The 19148-nt window shown below is 41.8% G+C and overlaps 1 protein-coding gene and 2 non-coding genes across 4 annotated transcripts in view; all 3 read left to right on the forward strand.

Annotated features, from left to right (window-relative positions):
* The window catches only part of FRMD4B (FERM domain containing 4B), a 171053-nt gene that overhangs the window by 31010 nt on the left and 120895 nt on the right, over nucleotides 1-19148 (forward strand). Inside the window, exon 1 of one of the 2 annotated variants that reach the window (XM_069966908.1) lies at nucleotides 14880-15056. The exons of the other annotated variant lie outside the window; for it this stretch is intronic. Coding sequence (XP_069823009.1) covers nucleotides 14895-15056 — 162 coding nt within the window. The 5' untranslated portion in view covers nucleotides 14880-14894. Of the gene's footprint in view, nucleotides 1-14879; nucleotides 15057-19148 lie in introns of those variants that run through there. 2 annotated transcript variants of the gene reach the window in all.
* On the forward strand, nucleotides 2979-3051 carry TRNAR-CCG (transfer RNA arginine (anticodon CCG)). Its single transcript has one exon. It is a non-coding gene; the product is annotated as a tRNA-Arg (tRNA).
* Nucleotides 5554-5626, forward strand: TRNAR-CCG (transfer RNA arginine (anticodon CCG)). The gene has a single exon. It is a non-coding gene; the product is annotated as a tRNA-Arg (tRNA).

Consider the following 19148-nt stretch of genomic DNA (forward strand, 5'->3'; position numbering starts at 1 on the left):
GTATTCTGCTGACCCTGAGGGAGTAATCCTGAGATAGCTCTAACCTCGTAGAGGAAATCTATCCCAGCTTCCTTTTTCCTGTAACAGATTGACACCTGTTTAGTACCAGGGTTGCTCAGGGAAGTCCTCAGACAGGAAAAGGATGGGAGGTAAATGCTAGGAAGCAAGCACAGAGATCTGACCGAGTGCGGAATTCTCTGAGACCTTTGCTTAGAGTTAGAAGTTACTGCTTGTCAGATGTGTTATATGTTTTTTATGCCGTCTATATTTTGCAGTACCAGTTTTGACCACTATGAGCAGAATATCCAGCTCCATAGATATAGCACCATAGGAGTTGTAATCACACATCTATGTAAGTTTTTCCCAACTGGGGTGCCCTATAATTCCATGGAATGTTGTATGGCAACTGAACTACCCAAAACTGCACATTTTCTGCAACAGATCTGCAGGAAATCTGCAGCATGTGAACACACCCTTAGGCTATGTTCACAATATGTGTTTTTTTCTGACAAGAACGGCCGTTGTTGCCAATTAAAAATTAATATTATTGAAATCAGTTGAAACTATTGAAGTTGAACAAGAGCTGTTGTTTAATTCGGCCGCAGAAATAATTGTCAGATCAATTATTTAAGGCCGTTGTTTCCAAACAACAGCCAGAATTAATTGAACGTTCACACAAATTGTGTCTGTTGTGTGGCCATAGTGTGACTAGGAATCAATGCTTAACTGATTCTCAGACGTACCCCTATTGCAGCCAGACCAAAATGATTTTAAAGTAATGTTCATCCAGCCGATAATGCAGTATCGTCCGGATGAACATGTGAACATAGCCTAATGGTGCATTTAGACGGGACACGCCCGCTGCAGGTTACGCTATCCATTGACTTCGATAGATTAGCAGAAAATCAACAAGAATATTCCAGACAGCCACTCCTGTCCCCATTGCTGTCTGTGTGTGTAATAGCACAGACAGCGAGCAGGAAACGAGGGGGAAGTGAGCACTGACCTGATAACTTGACGCTCGGTTCCTCCTCTCATCGTGCCGCTCCCCTCTCCGCTCAAAGAATTGACATGTCAATTCTTTGAGTGGAGAGTGGCTTGAGCAGATGCGCGCGTCCTCCCATTCACTCACTGCAGGACACTGAGCACGGCGGGATTCCGTGGCGGAGAGCTTTGCTGTGGAATTCTGCTGTTTTAGCTCAGTGTAAAAGACCAAAGAAAATGTTTGTGTGTCGTTAATCCCATCTTTTGAGCTGGCCATAAAATCATCAATTTTTTGGTGTACACATCATTCGTTTGTCGTTGTTTGTATCAAATTATCGTAACTACGGACTATCTTTCTGTGTATTATAGGGAATGGTTTCCGGTTATTTCCAAAAGCACTCATTTGCAATCATTCATTGTTAATCGGTGGAAATGAAAAATTGCCTTGTCTGATAGGACCCTGCTGTATGCTTCTTGGCCCAGAGATGGTACCGCTGGGCGGTGTATAAAACTGACCCAGATGGGACTTGAACCCACAATCTCCGGAGGCTGATGCCTTATCCATTAGGCCACTGGGCCGCTACATGCCAGCAATTTATAGCTGATGGTTTGGGTACTCATCTGTTTAGTAAATTCATTCTAAATTCCTTTTCTTTTGTAATGTAAAGAGGTTCCCCCATCTCTGATATATAGTCTGATACATATACCATAGTGTATGACGTACATTCAAGGGGTTATCCAGCACTACAAAAACATTGCCACTTTACCCCTACTGTTATCTCCAGTTTGGGTGGGGTTTTGAAACTCAGTTCCATTGAAGTAAAAGAACCTTAATTGCCAACCGCACCTAAACTGGAGACAGAGCTAGGGGGAAAAGTGGCCATGTTTTTGTAGCGCTGGATAACCCCTTTTAAGATATTGCTTTCAGCTATTGTACATTTGTTAATCAATTGATGCAACCTAAAAATGACCCAGATGGGACTTGAACCCACAATCTCCAGCTCCGGAGGCTCCGGACGTTTCGGAGGATAGGCTCCTCCGAATGAGGAAGGAGGAGCCTATCCTCCGAAACGTCCGCAGGACACCAGGTGGACGCTTGGGTGTGTGGATCAGCCTGTGAGCTGAAGTGTACCGAGTGTATTGCTAAAAATAAAAAGCAAATTGGATTGCAGCACCAGTGTATGGACTCTTTTCCACACGGGTATCCCGCTCAACTTGAGGATGACTATCCTATCAAACTTAAGCGATCTTAAAAACGATCGCAATAACAATTTTTCTTACAAATCTTCTAACGATTTTTCTCCATCTAAACGCTGATCGTTATAAAAACCAAATTGTTGTTTCAAAATCGTTAATCGTTCGATTGGGCGAATTATCGTTCCGTGTAAACCCAGCATAAGGGTCCATTTACACAGAAAGATTATCTGACAGATTATCTGCCAAAGATTTGAAGCCAAAACCAGAAACAGACTATAAACAGAGATCAGGTCATAAAGGAAAGCCTGAGATTTCTCCTCTTTTCAAATCCATTCCTGTCTTTGGCTTCAAATCTTTGGCAGATAATCTGTCAGATAATCTTTCTGTGTAAATGGACCCTAAAACAGTAGCAATTACTGCCAGTCACAAATCACATGGTAAGGGCGGGTATACACATAATATAATTTAATTACCGCAAAAAATCTCTTCCACTTACCCGCTACAGATTTTCCATGTGGAAATCCACACAGACAATACATAGATTCGGTCACTAGGCCAAGCCACACATCTGTGGAATTTACCCACCAATCCGTGGAATAGTGGTTTAGTAGCTGCAAGGACCCATATGGCCCATAGCTGCATGCATCCCGATTGGCTGATGCAGCACTGCTTGGATTACAGCAGCAGTGATTATTATGCAAACTAAGACTTTACATCACAAAAGAAAAGGAATTCAGACGTAATTTACGAAAAAGGTTAGGATCCAAACCACCAGCTATAAAATCACAGTGTATGGGGGCCCAGTGGCCTAATGGATAAGGCGTCAGCCTCCGGAGCTGGAGATTGTGGGTTCAAGTCCCATCTGGGTCGCTTTTATGTTGTGTCCATAGATTAGCAAGTATACAGTGGTCCCTCAAGTTACAATAATTGGTTCCAGGACAACCATTGTATGGTGAAACTATTGCATCTTGAGATTGTCTGTAACATTGTATGTTGAGTCTGGTCTCAGTTTACGATGGTCCAGAAAAGACCATTGTATGTTGAAAATATTGTAACCTGGGGTCATTGTCATGGTCATTGAGGTCAAGTAAATTTGTCACCCCCTGACAAGGAGGAGGGGCCTATTGTTCCCTGGGCCCTAGCACCCCTACACCTCACTGTGCTGTATGCTTAATGTGCCTCAGTGATAATGTGGTGGGTGTACAGCACAGTAAGGGGTTGCAGTTCTAGGGCCCAGGGAATGATATGCTGCACCTCCTTGACATTATAGGAGATGACAGATTCACTTTAAATACCGTATGATAACTATGCCCCACTGCTGCCGCCAATGTTTGTGTCAGGAACTGAAGGGCTATCTAAGCTCGGCAGTTTTCGATCCCCAATGCTGAACAGCATTGTAAAGAGCAGGGTCCTTTTTCGCCATGATTGCTATCGGACACAATTGTGGTGTTTGGCAATCTCTGCACAGTGAGCAGTGATTGCTATTACTGTTTACTGTGCTAGAATCAGAGTACTGTGCAGAGTAAGCGGTGGCAACAATCACTGTTCCCTCTGCAAAGGCTGCCGAACACCGTGATCGTGTCAGGCAGCCTTCCCTCCATGTACTGTATAAGAGAATCTACAATACACGGAGGAAATGGGACCCTGCTTTGTATAGCGCAGTTCAGCAGTGCTAGATCAGAGCTGGGGATTAAGAACAGCCGGGATTGAACAACCCTGCAGTTCCCGATACAAATGTTAGTGAAAGCAGAGAGGGCCATATTGCCCTCTACTGCTGCCACTAAACGGAAGTGGATATTAGTGATAAGCGAATAGTATTCGATCGAATAGCTATTCCATTGAATACTACGCTATTCAGACTATTCATTTTCGTTCGAATATTTGAACGAAAACACAGTAAAAATTTGATTCTCCCTCCCACCCTCTGGCGCTTTTTTCCAGCCAATAAACATACAGGGGTGAGGGACAGGCACTAGACAGTACTTTAAAAAAAAAACCTCTAACTGTGATTGGCTGGCTAAACTACGTCACCTCCTGAATATAAGAATAGGGGATTTCAGATTTGCTGGTTGGAGCTAGAGAGGGAAAGGCTGTATACCTGTAGGTGAAGTTAGGTAGGAAGGGACCCCCAAATGCCCTTGTTAGGGCTAAAATTATAAATACCATATATTTAGAAACTGTTGTGAGACAGGCAGTGTGTTCAGACATCTACTGATATGGCTGTATACTGTGAGTGTGGGATAATACCTGTTATCTTGCTACTACTGATTTGCGCAGTCTGCCTCCTGTAAAGGAGCTGAACAGCTTTCATTTCATTATTGTAAAAAACAATTATATATCCGGTATACGGCTGTATACTGTGAGTGCAGGATAACACCTATTATCTTGCTACTACTGATATGTAGTTATCGTTAATTTTCATTATAACGTATTTTACACCGCACCTGACCTGATACATATGCAAGTGCGAACTGCTAGACCTACTATCTATATATGCACTCCAGAGGTGTTGACATCATTTCCTAAGGTGTCATTGTGCACTTGGTGACCTCCTAGTGGTCAAATATTGATTTCCAGGTCCCAAGGTATTTTCTCCCATAGTCTATAATGGGATTTGATATTCGTTCTAATATACGAATATCGGGAGCTATTCGAATCGAATTTCGAATTATCGAATATTTCACTATCCGCTCATCTCTAGTGGATATGTATGTAAAAAAATATATACATTTTTTAAACAAAATTATATTACAAAGTAACTTACGTTTAATAAAGCAAGGTAATAAAAAATATTTTTTTTGTCTTTGGAGTACCCCTTTAAGAAGCCACTATGATAAATCTGGCACATTCTTAGATTGTCTGATTTCAGTTCACACTGTCTAGGAATTAGTACATTTTCACCAGTTCATTTGTTTTTCTCAGAACCTCTTTAATTTACTAATGTTATGGTTGGCTGTGAGTTCCTGCACCACAATGTTAATTTTGCTCATGTTTTCCTCATTATGTCAGTGGTACTGTAGAGCTGTAGTGCATTGTTAGGGTATATTCACACATGGTGGAAAAAGTCGCTGTTCAGATTTCCATGGGGTAAATCCACAATGGCATACAATAGAAGGTAAATGGATGTGATATTCATATACATGGACCATGCAGGATTTCCCTGTGGCTTTTTGTAGATTTGCTATGGAAGTTTTCCGCAGTTTATCCGTTAGGTGTGAACCTGCCCTTAGAATGTGATATGTGACCTGCAGTAACTGCTGCTGCTTCAGCTTCCAATTGTGATTGTCATGTAAACAAAGACTTTAGACCACAAAAGGGAAGGAACTCACTGAATAGACTACAGTAGATAAGTATTCAAGAGAAGCATGTAGAGGCCCAGTGGCCTAATGGATAAGGCGTCAGCCTCCGGAGCTGGAGATTGTGGGTTCAAGTCCCATCTGGGTCAATTTTATGTTGCATCAATTGCTTTAAAAATGTACAATAACTAAAAGTAATGTCATCTGTAGTTAATGTACATTATAGCAGTATATACAGTATGGTATATGTATCAGACTATATATTCGGGGTAGGGAACCTTTGGCCCTCCAGCTGTTGCAAAACTACATCTCCCATCATGCCTCAACAGCTTTCCCATCCCTGCTATATATTTAAACGTATGTGTTTATGTATGATATATATATATATATATATATATATATATATATATATATGCAAAGTTAAAGTGGTAAACTTACTATCATAACTTGGTGTGCCATATGTAAATCACCCCCAACTAGTCATCTGGGTGGTAAGCTGTTTGCAATAAGTCGCCTCTTGGTGTTCCTATTTCACGGAACGATTATCGTTCATAGACTCGCTCCAACGACCGCTCACGAGCACTTAACGATTTTTTTAAGCGAACGATAACACATAATACGTGTGGGAACGTGAACGATATCTGTAGTGTAACGATTTTTTTGCAGTCGTTACATGGTCGTTTAAAACGTGGGGAAATGTAGGTAGACATTTCAAGAACGACTGAAAGATTTTTTATTCAACTAAAAGATTAGCAAATTATTGTTGAAAGACCAACGATTTTTTTTCGACATGTTGAAAAAAAATAGTCAACGACGATTTCGCTGTTGTCGTTCGCTCGTTTACAGCTATTCCACAGAACGAATATCGTTAACGAGCGGTCGTTTGAACGATTTTATGAACGATAATCGTTCGAAAAAGTTCCGTGGAATAGGGCCTTTACTCTGATTGCTGCACCGGAATGTTGGGCCCAGCTGCACCAATATTGTGAATAGCGTGCAAAACAAATGCAATGCTCCTGACTCACAATAGAGAAATGGCATGGGAGGAATCTTGTTTTTCTTGTTTATCTTGTGGGTGTTGTAGTGCACCAGTGGCTGGAGGAGGCTGTACTACACAACCCTGCTTCTCTATCACTTACCGAAATCATGGAAAACTCCTGACAGTTAACCCCTTCAGTGCTGCAAACATAATGCAAGCATGATACAAGGGAGGGGAGCCCCTTCAGCAGTAAGCACCTGTCCTGGCAGTAGAAAGGCCATCACCATGCAGACAAAGTGCTATGTATGTTTGTTTTTTAAGTGAGGAATACTTATGTCCTTATATCTTATGTCTTATGCATGCATATTGGGATGATAATAAGTGTACAGTGTGCAACTCCCTATATGAGGCATAAAATACATACATATACAGAACTAGCATACAGTGTGCTTATTTAGTCTGAATGTCCCATTCAGAGACTATATAAAACAACTAAAGTTCATTGCTATGCAATAGTATGAGCAAAGTCCATGAGTATTGGCACATAATATGCTATAAATATATAGCCAGCAGGGGCGTAGCTAATGTCTCTTGGGCCCTGGTGCAAGAGGTCAACTTGGGCCCCCCCCCTTTCTCGATGTTATTGGTAGATATATATCTCAAGACCGATATTACAAATAATACCAGTATACAGGAAATATTATCACCATATATATTACCGCCATACTGTTACTAACCAAATCCTGTTTACTGAGACCAATATTGCCAATATTACCAGTACACAAGGGGAAATATTACCGCCACACCACAACCATTACCACCATATTGTTACTGACCAAATCCAGTATAATAAATCCAATAAAACACAGTACCGGATAACAAGTAACAAATAATTCCACCACATACTGACTAATACCACCACATACTAACTAACACCCCGCTGCTACTGACTAATACCACCACATACTGACAAACACCCCCGCATACTGACTAACACCACCACTGCTACTGAATAAAATCATCTATACATAGACCAATATCACTTCATGCAGTCATGTAGAGGTGGACGCACTGTACACAGGCTCTATACACCATATACATTACAGTGCAGTTATATCAAGTGACTCACAGGGGACGTCTTCTCTGATCGGAGTTCTTTCCTTTTCATCTTCTCCATCTGCCCTGGGCCATTATGAGAACTTCTCCGAGCCACGAATCCACAGAATCTGCCAGAGAAACATATTAGGCTCCTCACTCTGACACCATCCTCATCTCTCTACAAACTGCACATCTGTATTGGCCCCTTTACACCCTCATTTATTAGGTAGCCCTGACACTATGTGACCCCCCTTATAGTACATGCCCCCCTCTGTGCATGCCCTATTGTATAGACCCCCCATGTAGTCCACCTTATAGATGCCCCCCCAATGTTTAACCCTTATAGATGGCCCCCTGTGTTGTCCCTCTTATAGATGCCCCCCCCATGTTATCCCCTATATAGAAGGCCCCCCATTTTATCCCCCTTACAGATGTCCCCCATGTTGTCCTCTCCTCCTGCCCCTCCATCATCATACTACTACCCCTTTCATCCTCCTGCCCCTCCATCATCATACTACAACAACCTCCATCATAATACTACCACCCCCTTCATCCTCCTGCCCTTTTATCATCATACCACTATACCCTTCATCATCCTCTTGTTCCTTCATCATCATACCACTACACCCCTCATCATCCTCTTGTTCCATCATCATCATCATACCACTACACCCCTCATCATCCTCTTGTTCCTTCATCATCATACCATTACACCCCTTATCATCCTCTTGTTCCTTCATCATCATACCACTACATCCCCATCATCCTCTTGTTCCTTCATCATACCACTACATCCCCATTATCCTCGTGTTCCTTCATCATCATACCACTACAACCCTCATCATCTTCTTGTTCCTTCATCATCATACCACAACTCCCCTCATCATCTTCTTGTTCCTTCATCATCATACCACAACTCCCCTCATCATCCTCTTGTTCTATCATCATACCACTACACCCCTCATCATGCCCTTTAAAACCAAAAAAATCTATACTCACCTATATGGTTTCTGTAGTCCTCTAGTCACGTGCGCTGGCGGGGCTTCCCGCGGCGGGGGGTGAGGCTTCCGGGGACCTGGTTTATGCCAACGACGCGATGCTCCCGGCTCTGGAAGTAGTTCCCCAACGCGCACACAGCTCCCTGGTGTGTGTGCTGCCGGGGTTGGTACCAGACAGAGCCAGGGAGCAGCAAGTCAGCCGGGGCCTGTCCCAGCCTGCCTCTTGTTTTGCTTGCGGTCACAAGAGGGAGTGGGAGGGGGGCAGTGCAGTGGCAAGGGGGGACCTCGGGGCCCCCCCTTGGTAGCGGCCTGGTCGCAGCGGCGACCGCTGCGACTGCGGTTGCTACGCCACTGATAGCCAGCATACAAGAATGGTATAGGAGAGACTCATACACACCCCAGTGCATGTTTTGCTAGTGTCTTCTATGCAGTGGGTTCACATAACCTGACATGAGTCCAGTATATTTGGGTATCATGTGTTCCATAAACCATTCTTTTATCTAGGCTTTAGAATATATAGCATTAGATGAGAGTCATTTCTATTTACTTTTGGTGTGTTTATCTGTGATATCATTTCTGTCATGTCTGCTTTCTAAGCACTGGAACAATTGTATGACATATTCTGTGCTTTCATTGTGTTGTGTCAGAGCCGCATAACATCCCCTTTGTTCTTGTTTTGGATGCAGCGACCAGTCTATGCTTTGCATTCTGTGTCTTTGGGTGAGCACTCACTATTGTTTATGTAGTAGTTTTCCTAGTAAGATAGTGCATTTATACTGAGTAATATTATTACTTGTTTATTAGCAGATGAAAAATGTCCACCTGCTGTAGGAGTTTTCTCGTTTTAGCTATTACTATTACATGGTATATTACATGGTATCCAAGTGCAGACAATATAGCTTCACGCAATAGAATGAATAGTAAGTCCAATGATATTTATTTCCACCAGGTTCCCCATAACATATTGCACATGAGGTTGATCATAGTGCACAGTAGTTTTCCTTGATTTATTGCTTTTCTCCAGGGCTGTGGGAGTAATCAACTATTTTACTGTCGCTGCAGAAGGAGCAATTACTTTCCTAGTGTCTGGGGCCTGGCTGCAGTTATAGTTTTGGCATAGAGTAATATAGCCCAATCCCACCAATTTAATGGTGATTGATCTGCTCTTTAGCCTTATCCCAGTCTTAAGGGACCACTGAACCCCAAAATTGGAATTTCCATCAGTGAAGCATGATGACACAATACATTGTTTACTGTTAGCCTGACAATCACACACAGGCCTGTTAGAAAGTATACAGAGGAATGTACTCCATTTTATTCTGGTACACCACCTATATCTTAGAGGGAATGTCTAGCTTCATAGCCTTTTTTGTTATTCCAGTCCATCTAAAATACTAAAGGGAGCAATTTTTCAAATAATATAATATTTATTTAAATCCTTAGGAGTCCAGGGGGCTGTCCTATTCGGTGATTGACAACTATTCCTGTATATGTGTGCATAGAAAAAACCTTTACTGACTGAATAGGAATTGAACAGCTATCTCTGTATGCACAAAGACAAGGTGGTCTATCACTGATAGGACCACCCACTGGACTCCTAAGGCCAGAATAATCAAAATATTAAATGAATAAGTTCTATTTAATGTTTTCCTGCAAAACTATATACTATCTGCTTATCTTTTCCTGCTCTACAACATGATGCTAGCAGATTGCTTGTTCAGTTTGACAGGTTCCCTTTTTGCAGTTTTTCATTGTGGATTTAATGTGAACAAGATTTGCCATAAGCTTCCTAGGTGAGAAAACCCCCTTTAAGAAAAATGAACGGTATTTGATAACATCACTGTTGGCACACATATATATTGTTCCTTCACTGCATATACACAATTGCTGTTCTAGCTCAGGACCTTTATTTCGCACCCAGTCTTGCTGCAGCAGGAGCCCCCAGCTATATGTATATTGGGTTTGTGTTCTTTTTATGTCTTCACAAGGACCTGAATCCTAGTAAAAGTGACCTAATATCCTGTCTAGCTGCAATTGACATTTGCACCGTCACTTTTGCCAGGGTGTGGTACAGGACCAAAGAGTATTGCCAAAAACAGCAAAGACTGAAACTCAACTAAACCAGTCCTTCTCTGTCTCCGGAGAGAGTTTAATGCAAGCTATATTTCACTGGGAAAGATATATATATATTTATATATATTAAAATATATAGTGGTGCCTTGGATTACGAACATAATTCGTTCCGGGACCGTGCTTGTAATTCAAATCACTCTTAAAGCAAAGCAAATTTTCCCAGAGGAAATAATTGAAATGCAAACAATTGGTTTCAAACAGCTGAATATGTCATATTATAAGTTACTGTACAGTATAGCAATCAGTATGTGGAGTATAATGTATAGTAAGTGCAGAAACCTAAAAAAAAAGGGCCGCAGTTTGTAAATACAGGATGGAATTGAAGATCCCCATAATGCAGTAGTGTAGTACAACAGGCTACAATAGAGAAGCAGGCCTGCTGTCAGAGGTCTGTGTGGTCATATTACAGTGATGGGGAAGGGGTCTGTGTTCAGCATGGATCAATCAGGAAGTGAGAATCACAGACAGTGATAGAAACTTTCCTATACAGCAGTGTGTATAGCTGAGTGTAAGTGCAGGCACATTATTGCAGCAGTGTGTATAGCTGAGTGTAAGTGCAGGCACATTATAACAGCATATCAAGGTAATTAAATTGACAGTCAGCGCAATGCTAAGGCAATCCCAAATGTGTATTGGTGTACTATAAAATAAAACACTAGTTGGAAGACTAAAAGGATATTAATTACCTGTTTGTCCTCTTTCACAATGCTGATTTGTAGTTTCCCATGTGTGTTGAAGATCCGGTGTATACGCCAGTAGTAAATCCTTCGAAAATACTTAGTATCATATGATTAGCAACAGGATGTGGATGTAACCCCTGCTAGAGGCGCCCCGGCCGGCGGCACTACGCAGTGGGTTACGTAGATGTTAGCAGTTCAAAAAATATTTTCCCGGGAGTCGAGTGACGTCACTGCTAGTACGGGTGCTTGGAAAGGCAAAGAAGGTAATCAACGCGTTTCAGCAACAGTGTCGGTGGCCCTCGTCAATCCTGACAAACAGATAATTAATATCCTTTTAGTCTTCCAACTAGTGTTTTATTTTATAGTACACCAATACACATTTGGGATTGCCTTAGCATTGCGCTGACTGTCAATTTAATTACCTTGATATATTTTAACCCTTAATGAACCTACGGGTGTTCATTTTTTGACTATTAGCAGCATTTCATAGTGTAAGCGCTAGTGAGAGGTTACACCTCATTCGTATCTTTTTAACATTATAACAGCAGTGTGTATAGCTGAGTGTGAGTGCAGGCACATTATTGCAGCAGTGTGTATAGCTGAGTGTAAGTGCAGGAACATTATAGCAGGGATGGAGAAGATGGGAAACACAAGGGCTGACAGATTGCAGGGAGCATGAAGGAATGAGCAGGACATATGTGGGCACAGTATAGCAGCACTCTCTGTCTGCGAAGAGAGGGGTCACAGCTATGGAGAGATTACCTTCACAGTCCTGTCCTCTGATGAAGTGGATCTGCTATGATTTGGAAGGTGAGGGAGACTTTCTGGATCAGAGTACAGGGCTGTAGACCACCCAATGCACACCATGTCCCTCCCCCACTCCCTGTCCCATCAAGTACAGAGAGCTTTTAAACCAAAGCAATGCTCTTAAACCAAGTTACTATTTTGAAAAACTGTGAGCTCTTCTTGCATAGCGCTCTCAATCCAAATTACTCTTAAACCAAGGTACCACTTTGTGTGTATATATATATATATATATATATATATATATATATATATATATATACACACACACACTGGCACCTACATTTGTGAAAGATAGATAGGCACCTTTCCAGATTCCTGTCACTATCTGCCTATAGTGTAGGGCTCCTCTGAGGAGAAGTGGTGGGTGGGGCTCTACTCCATACTACACTATATTACACTATAATATTAGTAAACATAAAACAGCCGCACACTCAGGACACCCGAATTGTACATTTTTCCTGGAATATTTCTCTAACCTGACTTCACCCACACCCTATCGGTATAAGGAAACACTAGATTAATGTTTCCTAGACAATGTTGATGAGTCCAATGTTTGGTTATAGGGTTGTGACATCCTGATTCTTGTCTTGGCAGCAAACCGATGTGTAACAGTTGTAGAAATGAATGTTTCAGCAAAATCCATCTTGGAAAGTATTGTCAAATCAGCAGATTCAGTGTAAGGAGGAGCTGATCTGGGCTGAACAGTTAGGATTGATATATATCTTTTAGATGTTATCTATGATGGGTAATGTGACATTGACGTTACCTTTACGTAATTTAGCATATAGAAGGGGGCATGAGTGAGACACACCCTTCTATTATTCCATATGCCCTACTGTAAGACTAGGTTTCCACAAGGTGCAACAAATGCCCTCTACGCTATCCTAAAGTGGTGGAAACCATGCCCCCACCCCCAAATATCCATGAGATGTTGGTGGTATTATCAGGATTAAATAATTGGCACTCCAAAGAAAAATATTTAAATGCTGTTTGATAGCCTATGTGATTCTTAACATTTGTGTAAATCACTTTATTTACCAAAAATGACCCCTTACCCCAGAAAAAAAAGACCTAAAGTCTTGGCCACTAGATGTTTCCCAGGCCTGCAATCTGCTGTGCACTGCCTGTTGTCAGGTGAAATCTGTCTCCAGTAACTCCAAGAACAAGACAGAACACAGAAATAGTGGTGGGGCAGGAGAAACAACCTGGGCTGTGTACTTCATTCTCTTCATTCTTTGACCACCCATAAAGTTTTATAACACCAGTTTTAGGACTACCAACCTGCCATCCTGTTCAGCCCAGTACACTTTTGTCAGGACTATTTAGTCAGTGACTGGCTAAACAGGCATTCCATCAGCCAAGTCAGGTACTTTAACCTGATTCATAACATAGCAGGAAGCTTGGAGAAAATGAGTTCTGGCGGCTGTCTGAGGCACTGCGGAGGCACAGGGACGGGTAAGTATACATTCTTTATTATGTCCCCCTACACACACACACACACACACTCCCTGCCTGCACAGAATTTTGTATTTCCGCCAGACTTCTCCTTTAATAAAAGCAGAGAAAGTACAAAAATAATCTTGTTGCTACTCTGAATGGTTAATCCAACAAAACCTTGCAGATTTTTTAAAAATCTTGTCAGAAAGTTTAGGTACACTTAGTTTTGCTGAAGGTCTTTTTTATGCTAGATCTTCTTAACCATCACACCACATGATCATGTGAACTTATGAAACGCAGGAAATTCATACACAACTTTGTCCCCTATTTAACCTAATGTGTATTAATGCAACTACCTCTACCGCAGCATCCATCCCCCCGGTAGGCATAGATCACATCTTCAAGACTTCTTTCAAGAGATTTAGGAAACAACTATCCCCAGGGACACCTTAAAATATCCTTTTTGCCTGCTCTTCCCCAAGCTGTCTCTCCAGCCCTCAGCAAAGATGCAAACACAGTAAGTAGTACCATGAACTGTCGCGGTCCTCAGGGGCCCGCACAGAGCCTCACTCTCACCATAACTACAGAGTCTCCTTTTCAAGTATTCTCCTGTGGGCTATTATGCCAGTGTTTACAGCCTGTGTGATTCATCTCCGTCTCAGCTAAGGATTCTCTACATTAATACCATTACGTGACTTTTATCCTTGGAACAGATTGCTTTTCCTTGATCAAGCTCTAATCTTTGCCTTCAGTCTGTAGCCCAGATAATACCCTACTAGGTTGCTTTCGAGTGTATGGTCCCAAGTCTATCGCCACCAATTGACCATCTCAATTTATACCAGAAGGCAACGCACCTATGACTTCTGAAAGACGGGTGCAGGGGGCACCATTGATACAATAGGGGATCGTTCGGGAGGATATAAAATTTTGGCAACATTTTACAATTTTACAACATTTTTATATTTTTCACATCTGATGATACGACGTCACTCGTGCTACCGTAGATTAACGGATTGCTCTAAACTGCAAGAGGTGGACCTGGATGCTTTGGGTAAAGCCTGAGCCGTTGCAGTTTTTGGCTGGACTTCAAGCAGAAGTTGGATCCTGCCCAGGAAACTGAGTGAAAGACGAGTTTGTTGAATTGACCCTGGCTTCTTTTCGCTCTGTTCTACCCTCTCTTTTTTTTTTGTCACTGTGCATGGAATAAAGCTCTCTCTCTCGTCTGCTGCCAATGCAAGCTGTGCACTAGACGGAGATAGGTCTATTGAATGCGAGCCTTCCAGCCATGGCTTCTGTGTTTATGTGTGGAGTAGAGGACATGCTGAGTAACGGGAGTCGCTTTGTGTGGAATCTGACTGTATCCACACTGAGAAGATGGTACACACACAGGGCACGGACCTGCCAGATGATGCTCAGGACATGGTGCGGGCTAAGGGAGGTGTATCAGGTAAAAAAATATAAGATTCAGAAAGTTTCATTGCAACTTCATGGTTCTGGGTGTGATTGTATAGTGGGACCTACTGGTTCTGTCTGGGCAGCAGGGGGGGTGAACTTTCCACTCCCCAGTTGCTTAGCAACTTGTAATTTAGAAGATGATGGATAATTTAGCTCTCAGAAGTGTTGTCACCCAGCTTTCCTAGACTCCTGAAAAGCAAGTCTCCATTGTTATACTTTATTACGATTCACTTGTAATTTTGGTATTTTTACACAAATACCCTTTTTTTAATGCTATATAACTATAGTTCGCTAATGTCTTTAAAAAGCTGGATGACAACCAATATATGTGATATTATGGCTCTTGGAATGGTTGTCATCCACCTTACTTACAGTCAAATATGAAAAGTAAGGTTCTGCTTAGTTATTCTTGATATATGGGCAGAGGAACTGTATTGGTTTGTCATTCTGAGGTCTGGGAAGGCTTCATAGCACCATGGGTGCAGTAGTGGTGTCTATACTGGTTGTCACCCAGCTTTATAAGAAACTGATGTTACTAATAAATGGTTGAAATAAATGTTAACAGCTTAAAAAAGCAGGATAAGTGCGGCATTTTCTTTCAGGGGAGAATTTATTATTTTGGTCCCTTCACTTTAAGGGGTTATCCAGGATTAGAAAAGCAAAGTTGTTTCCTTTCAGAAACAGCGCCACTCTTGTCCTCAGTTTGTGTCTGGTATTGCAGCTCAGTCACATTAAAGTGATTGGAGATGCTTTGTAAGGGTCCTTTTGGACACACGGATATCTCACAGATTATCAGACAGATTTTTGAAGTCAAAGCCAGAAAGAGACTATAAAAGAGAACAGATCATAAGGGGAAGACTGAGATTTCTCCTCTTTTCAAATTGATTCCTGGTTTTGGCTTCAAAAATGTATCAGATCTTTTAGATATCTGTGTGTGTAAAAGGATCCTAATATTTTCCATGATAACCCTATTAAAGTGAAGCTGTCATTCTGAATGTGTAGTTCAATCTGTGAGTATCATGTTACAGAGCAGGACCAGCTGAGCAGATTGCTTTACATATCTACAGGAAAATATTCAGCAGAACTAGGAATTTATTGATTTCAATATCTGCTCATTCTGGTTTTAGGAGTCCAATAGGTGGTGACTGACCTTTAGTGACACCGCCCTCCAGACTCTAGAATGAGCAGAGGTTTACATCAATAAAATACAAACTTTACTGGATATATTCCCACAAATAGATATATCAATCTGCTCGGCTCTTCCTGCTCTATAACAGGGTCTACACTGATTGAACTGCATTTCCACAGTGATGGGTTTCCATTATCTTATGTTTATATCTGTTTTTAGGAAAAGCTGGATACCCAATATTAGAGCTCCCAGATGGGTTGCCATCCAGTCCTAGGGTCCTGAAAACCAAATTTGCTCAGCTATGCATGAATATGCAAAAGTCTGGGAAAGCTGCGTAACACCTAAATGCTATTTAGTTAAAACATGAAAGAAGGAATAGGTTGTCATTAGGGATGCTCCGAACCTGCCGAGGTTCGGGTTCGTATGAACCCGAACGCTCGGCAGCAGATTCCCGATGTCTGCCCACTCCATGGAGCGGGCGGATACAGCGGGAGGAACGCCTGGAAAACTGGGATACAGCCTATGGCTATGGCTGTATCCCAGTTTTCCAGGCGGTCCTCACGCTGGATCCGCCCGCTCCACGGAGCGGGCAGACAGCGGGAATCATTACCGAGGGTTCGGGTTCGTACGAACCCGAACCGAACTCGGTTCAGACCATCCCTAGTTGTCATTCAGCTTTCCCAGACTCCTGAATGGAAAACCTGTATAATAATACATCCAACCCCACTCCTAGGCTGATGCATAACTAGGCAGACTTTGTGAGTCTAGGAAAGCAGGGTGAAAAACCTTGAAGCAGTTGTAAGAATTTGTACATTTAGTACATTGACTCTTTTAGAGCTGATGATTTCATACTTGTCACAGAAATGACCAGCATTATGGAAGAATTTTTATGTGAGTCATGGACACAAAGTGCTTTGGGGCTCTGCTTTCTGCCTTTCCACAAAAAGGCTTTACTGTGTGTCACAAAATACCTTATATACGTGTTACATCAGAGGATTAACACAAGTATTTTAGCTCCATTTAGAGAATGACACCATGACTGACAACAAAGCCAACGGTCAGATCAAAATGCTGAAGGTCTTGTCGACCTTGTAGGAGATAGAGAACTGTTTCCTCATGGATTAGTTATAGCATGGTAACAGTGCTGTACTGTGAGGTTCTGTAAGACTGGCTGAGCAGGCCCCGATAACCAGCACCAATCTCTGCGATCACCACTCGTTTACCGCGTCTTTACACGGCTCGGATAATTGTACACCTTTTAACCCTTTCACTCACCAGCTAATTTTCACTTTTGTGTTTTCAATTTCTCCTCCTTGCTTTCTAACAGTTATAGAAATAAAAACAGGCTTAGCGCCTCATCAGGTGACATATGGTGACAGAATGGGAATAAAGTCATATGTGGGTGCACTATATGCTCACCTGGTTTGCTTGTGCACATCCATAACCATTAAAAAGCTTGAAGCAACCATATACATCAAGAGGGTCGCTGCTTCAGAGTCAGATATACCGTACACTAGTGATGAGCGAATACTATTCGATCGAAGAGCTATTCGATTAAATAGTACGCTATTCGAGCTATTCGAATGCGTTTGAATATTCGAACGCCAACACAGGGAAAATTCGATTTGCCCTCCCACATCCCCTGGCACTTTTTTCTAGCCAATAAATACGCAGGGGGAGGGACAGGCACTAAGAATAGGCAAGACTTAAAAAAAAAAACAAAAAACCTCTAACTGTGATTGGCTGGCTAAACTACGTCACCTCCTGAATATAAGAATAGGGGATTTCAGATGTGTCACTTGCTGGTTGGAGCTAGAGAGGGAGAGACTGTATACCAGTGAGAGAAAGCTTTTAGGTGAAGTTAGGTAGGGAGGGAGCCCAAAAGCCCTTGTTAGGGCTAAAAGTATAAAAACCATATATTTAGAAGCTGTTGTGGGACAGGCAGTGTGTTCAGACACCTACTGATAGTGAATACAGCTGTATACTGTGAGTGTGGGATAATAGCTGTTATCTTGCTACTACTGATTTGCGCATTCTGCGTCCTGTAAAGGAGTTGAATGGCTCTTTAATTTTATTATTGTAAAAACCAATTATATATCTGGTATACAGCTGTATACTGTGATTGCAGAATAATACCTGTTATCTTGCTACTACTGATTTATAGTTATCATTCATTTTCGTTATTACGTATTTTACACTGCACCTGACCTGATACCTACGCAAGTGCGTACTGCTAGACCAAAACATACGCTTCTACTTTACGTTCATGATTTGCTTGTGAATCTTTGGCGTACACTTGGGAAAATTGGGATGTTCGCTCATCACTAGTGTTAAATGCACCCAGGCATGCTTCCCCTGCTGTCCCATATGCATCATGCTTCCCCTGCTGTCCCATGTTGGCATCATTTCCTGAGGTGTCATTGGGCACTTGGTGACCTCCTAGTGGTCGAATATTGATTTTCAGGTCCCAAGTATTTTTCTCCCATAGACTATAATGGAATTCGATATTCGTTTGAATATATGAATATCGGGAGCTATTCTAATCGAATTTCGAAATATTGAATGTTTCACTATTCGCTCATCTCTACCGTACACCTCCAGGTGATACAGACCTGTGGAGTCCAGACTTTCAAAAACAGGTGTGCGCAGGCCGTACAGGCGAACTGATTTATTATAGTCTAATAACAACACATTTTCAGGTGACATCTATTTTTGTAACCTGAGGAAGAGGGGTTCATCTTACAACTGTTTAGAGTCCAAAGTCTAATAACAACGCGTTTCAACTCTTTCAGGTACAGAGCTGTATGTTGTTGTTTTTTTTGTAGTTTCTTATGACACCACTTATTTTACAATACAGTGTAAAAAAAAAAAAAAAATATATATATATATATATATATATATATATATATACAGTAATACCTGGGTTTTTGAACGCTTCGGAACTCGAACTGCTTG

This window comes from Dendropsophus ebraccatus, chromosome 4 (genome assembly GCF_027789765.1).
Source record: "Dendropsophus ebraccatus isolate aDenEbr1 chromosome 4, aDenEbr1.pat, whole genome shotgun sequence".
In the NCBI taxonomy this organism is placed as follows: domain Eukaryota; kingdom Metazoa; phylum Chordata; class Amphibia; order Anura; family Hylidae; genus Dendropsophus; species Dendropsophus ebraccatus.